General features: G+C 46.0%; 4 protein-coding genes across 4 annotated transcripts; 2 read left to right on the forward strand and 2 right to left on the reverse strand.

Moving 5' to 3' along the window:
• Positions 1-242: 242 nt before the first annotated feature.
• On the forward strand, positions 243-655 carry LOC117591688 (histone H4). The gene has a single exon (XM_034285011.1). It carries the CDS (start codon positions 292-294, stop codon positions 601-603), a length of 312 nt encoding a protein of 103 aa, XP_034140902.1. The 5' UTR covers positions 243-291; the 3' UTR covers positions 604-655.
• A 457-nt stretch (positions 656-1112) lies between these two features.
• On the reverse strand, positions 1113-1607 carry LOC117591689 (histone H2A). Its single transcript, XM_034285012.1, has one exon. The coding sequence runs from the start codon at positions 1551-1553 to the stop codon at positions 1179-1181; it is 375 nt and encodes a 124-aa protein (XP_034140903.1). The 5' UTR covers positions 1554-1607; the 3' UTR covers positions 1113-1178.
• A 120-nt stretch (positions 1608-1727) lies between these two features.
• LOC117591690 (histone H2B) lies at positions 1728-2192 on the forward strand. The gene has a single exon (XM_034285013.1). It carries the CDS (start codon positions 1778-1780, stop codon positions 2147-2149), a length of 372 nt encoding a protein of 123 aa, XP_034140904.1. The 5' UTR covers positions 1728-1777; the 3' UTR covers positions 2150-2192.
• A 294-nt stretch (positions 2193-2486) lies between these two features.
• Positions 2487-3147, reverse strand: LOC117591686 (histone H1-like; the record flags this gene model as incomplete). Its single annotated transcript, XM_034285010.1, has 1 exon — positions 2487-3147. A coding segment is annotated over one exon (567 nt), but the record flags the coding sequence as incomplete, so codon positions are not given.
• Positions 3148-3150: the final 3 nt, after the last annotated feature.

A 3150-nucleotide genomic window follows, 5' to 3' on the forward strand; every position in this document is an offset into this window, starting at 1 on the left:
GAGCAGTCTGCTTGGTACGGGCCATCTTCAATTTTCACTTCAACGTTTGAAATTCGAATTTACAATAAGCGATCGCAGGCACTGATGCTTGCTTATATAGCATTCTCCTGGCGGAGGGTTGAAACGAGAGCGAGAGCAGCCCGAAGCATGCTATTTCATTTCCCGAGCGAGATGAGCATATCATTCGGACTCACTCGTGCTTCGGTGGTGTTTTGGTATAAATAGGAGTGCGCTTCTATTTACTTCAACATTCGTTTCCAAAGTTCGTAGAGTGAAGCAACGTAGTGAAAAATGACTGGTCGTGGTAAAGGTGGCAAAGGCTTGGGAAAGGGAGGCGCTAAGCGTCATCGCAAGGTTCTGCGTGATAACATCCAGGGTATCACGAAGCCCGCTATCCGCCGTTTGGCTCGTCGTGGCGGTGTAAAACGTATCTCGGGACTCATCTATGAGGAGACTCGTGGAGTGCTGAAGGTGTTTTTGGAAAACGTTATCCGTGATGCCGTCACCTACACCGAACACGCCAAGAGGAAGACAGTCACAGCCATGGATGTTGTGTATGCTCTGAAGAGGCAAGGCCGCACGCTGTACGGTTTCGGCGGTTAAGAAAATTTGTTCAGTCTCCTGTTCGAAAGTAAACAATCGGTCCTTTTCAGGACCACAAAATAATCTAAAAGAGAAGACACATTTTCAAAACTTGTATTTTAATAATAAAAGTGTGCTCCCATCAAAGTACGCTGCATAAGCATAAGCATTAAGCGTGTTGCTGTTGGAAAATTACATGGTCCCTAGTGCTATTTCCTCTCCTGCGGTAGAAAATTATAATACCCAGAGAGATATCGCGGTAGGCAGAATGTACAGTCAAAGTGCTGCAATATGTTGGAAAAGGGTACTTGCGTAGGTGGGCAAAAAAAAGGTTTGTTTGTCATATCCCCCACGACAGAAAATATTAGGCACAATATCACAATTTCCAATGCGTCGAGCACAACTGTACTTCTTTTATTCCCTGCAACTTCTTCGCTACCAACTAAAATGTGCGTTAGCCTGCATGGAGCATTTTATTTATACTTTAAAATTATGAAAATTCTCTTAAATCTTTTGTCATGTTTTGGTCGTCCTGAAAAGGACGTTTGGGTTTATATGTGTATGTACAAGAATGTATATTGTTGCTATTGGAGCACTTATGCTTTCTTCTCGGTCTTCTTGGGCAGCAGAACGGCCTGGATGTTGGGCAAAACACCACCCTGAGCAATGGTGACGCCTGAGAGCAGCTTGTTCAACTCCTCATCGTTGCGGATGGCCAGCTGCAGATGGCGAGGGATAATTCTCGTCTTCTTGTTGTCACGGGCAGCATTGCCAGCCAACTCAAGAACTTCAGCGGCCAAGTATTCCATCACGGCAGCCAGGTAAACAGGAGCGCCAGCACCGACACGCTCGGCATAGTTGCCCTTGCGAAGCAGACGATGAATACGACCAACGGGGAACTGAAGACCGGCACGGTTCGAGCGAGACTTTGCCTTTCCCTTCACTTTGCCACCTTTACCACGACCAGACATTTTAATAGCAGATATTTATTTTTCACTGTTCACAAACGAATGTTGAGAAGCCGACACCCGTCGCTATATTTATACTTTTTCCGTCAGTCTGGGCGTTCATCGTAGGGGTGGGTTTTTCGTCTGTATCTCAAACCTGAATAGACTGCTCAAATAAAAGTATAAGGTTTTGTGGTCCAACACGCCAGGAACACAAAGTGTAAACTGTAAAAGTGAAGTGAAATAAAATGCCGCCCAAGACTAGTGGAAAGGCAGCCAAAAAGGCTGGAAAGGCTCAGAAGAACATCACCAAGAACGACAAGAAGAAGAAGCGCAAGAGGAAGGAGAGCTATGCCATCTACATTTACAAGGTTCTGAAGCAAGTCCACCCTGACACTGGTATTTCGTCGAAAGCGATGAGCATCATGAACAGCTTTGTGAATGACATCTTCGAGCGTATTGCTGCCGAAGCATCTCGTTTGGCTCATTACAACAAGCGCTCAACCATCACCAGTCGGGAAATCCAAACGGCTGTGCGCCTACTGCTGCCGGGAGAGTTGGCCAAGCACGCTGTTAGTGAGGGAACCAAGGCTGTCACCAAGTACACAAGCTCCAAGTAAATTTGTTTCTCTGCAGAGCAAAACCCAAAAAGGCCCTTTTCAAGGGCCACAAAAATGTTTTTCCAAAGAATGCCATTTTCAATTTTGACAATATTTAATAAAAAGATCAGTTAACTGCAATCTTCGATTTGCTAGAGACCAAAACAATCTATATACACTATGCCTGTGCATCGTTCTCCAGGCGAACAGTTCGGCTAGGTTCTGTTCTGAAAAACTCTTTTAGATCGGCGTCTGCGTCGAGGAACGCTAAGTTACGCTAATAATCAATATCTGTGGCTTATCATAAGTAATTCAAGGCTCGATAATTTGTATCTCTTTTCGTATAGTTTTGTAGCCCTGAAAAGGGCTTGTTTAAATCCATTTCAGATGTATACATCTAAAATTTCGAGTGCAAGTGCGACCATGTACACCACCGTGTACCATTTCGCAATTTACTTCTTGGCCGCCGTCGTCTTTGCTTTCGGCTTCTTGACGGTCGCGGGAGCAGCGGGCTTTTTCGTCGTCTTCTTGGGCTTGGCAGACGTCGCTGCTGCTACTGCCTTTGCTTTTGGCTTTGGCTTTGCAGGGCTCGACTTGGCCTTTGCCGCAGCAGGCTTCGCTTTCACGGTTCCAGTTTTCTTTACTTCCTTGGCCTTTGCCTTCTCAGTTTTCTTCTTCTCGGCGGTCTTCTTGGTGGCGACTGCCTTCTTTGCCTTTAGCTTCTTGTCGCCAGCTCCGGCTGCTTTTTTGGGGCTTGCTGTTTTCTTGGCTGCTGCCGATGAGACCACCTTCTTAGTTTTCACTTTCTTTTCGACAGATGCAACCTTTGGCTTGGGCTCCTTTTTGGCGGAAGCCGACAGTTTGAACGAACCAGAGGCACCTTTGCCCTTTGTTTGGATCAGCTTTCCGTTGGCAACGGCTGACTTCAAGTACTTCTTGATAAATGGAGCTAGTTTCTGGGCATCGCATTTGTATTCGGCAGTAATATATTTCTTAATTGCCAGGAGCGATGAGCCCCCACG

Source organism: Drosophila guanche, unplaced genomic scaffold (genome assembly GCF_900245975.1).
Source record: "Drosophila guanche unplaced genomic scaffold, DGUA_6, whole genome shotgun sequence".
NCBI lineage: Eukaryota > Metazoa > Arthropoda > Insecta > Diptera > Drosophilidae > Drosophila > Drosophila guanche.

Bases quoted from the DNA above. Each gene is read 5' to 3' on its own strand.
- LOC117591688 (XM_034285011.1), top strand. From the start codon at position 292: ATGACTGGTCGTGGTAAAGGTGGCAAAGGCTTGGGAAAGGGAGGCGCT.
- LOC117591689 (XM_034285012.1), bottom strand. From the start codon at position 1,553: ATGTCTGGTCGTGGTAAAGGTGGCAAAGTGAAGGGAAAGGCAAAGTCT.
- LOC117591690 (XM_034285013.1), top strand. From the start codon at position 1,778: ATGCCGCCCAAGACTAGTGGAAAGGCAGCCAAAAAGGCTGGAAAGGCT.